Source organism: Gavialis gangeticus, unplaced genomic scaffold, assembly GCF_001723915.1.
Source record: "Gavialis gangeticus isolate Ggan-Ray unplaced genomic scaffold, GavGan_comp1, whole genome shotgun sequence".
Taxonomy (NCBI): Eukaryota; Metazoa; Chordata; order Crocodylia; family Gavialidae; genus Gavialis; species Gavialis gangeticus.
Genome location: NW_017728998.1, coordinates 47579987 through 47580620, shown reverse-complemented (window position 1 = coordinate 47580620; position 634 = coordinate 47579987). Strand labels below are relative to the sequence as shown.

At 72.2% G+C, this 634-nt stretch overlaps 1 protein-coding gene across 2 annotated transcripts in view; it reads right to left on the bottom strand.

The window, feature by feature from the left end:
- The window catches only part of RANBP10 (RAN binding protein 10), a 240360-nt gene extending 240037 nt beyond the window's left edge, over positions 1 to 323 (bottom strand). Inside the window, exon 1 of one of the 2 annotated variants that reach the window (XM_019505877.1) lies at positions 93 to 323. In XM_019505877.1, coding sequence (XP_019361422.1) covers positions 93 to 297 — 205 coding nt within the window. In that variant the 5' untranslated portion in view covers positions 298 to 323. The remainder of the gene's footprint in view (positions 1 to 92) is intronic. The other variant, XM_019505876.1, reaches the window with a different exon arrangement.
- Between the last annotated feature and the right edge of the window lie 311 nt (positions 324 to 634).

The following is a 634-nucleotide window of genomic DNA, read 5'->3' as shown; positions in this document are numbered from 1 at the left end:
CGCCCGGATCCGGCCCAACGCCGAGCCCCAGCGGCCGTCGCAGCCGAGAGCGGCGACAGCAGCAACCCCGGCCGAGCCCCCGGCCCCGGCACCTTTGTAGTGGACGCGCAGGTTGCCCTGCGAGAGGCCGATGTAGTTGTACTTGTCCTTGGGGCTCCAGGAGCGCGGCAGCGGCGTCTCGTCCTGGTTCACGGCCGGGTAGAGGCGGCGGAGGCGCTGGCTCAGCTCCTGCTCCTCGGGCGGGCACGGCAGCGCCGCGTCCCCCCCGTGCAAGCTTCCTGCGCCCGGATCCGCCATCTTGGATTCGCTATTGTGTCACCGGGCGGGGAGCGAGGCCCGGCTCCGGCCGCCAGCCAATGGGCCGCGACTCCGGCCACAATGGGGCCGCAGTGCCTGCCGGGAAGCCGAGTCCGGGGCCGCCCCAGACGCGCTGCTCTCCGCACGCGCGGACTGCAGCTCCCGATAGGCTCCGCGCCACAAGCCCCACCCCGGCCCTGAGCCGCGCAGCATGCTGGGAAAGGGAGTTCGCTCTCGGGGCGGTTCGCATGGGCTAGGGGTCGTCCTGCACTACGAGTCCCAGAATGGCCCGCGAGCCAGTTACTGACTGTGTTCCGCACAGCCCGGCTCCGGGTTC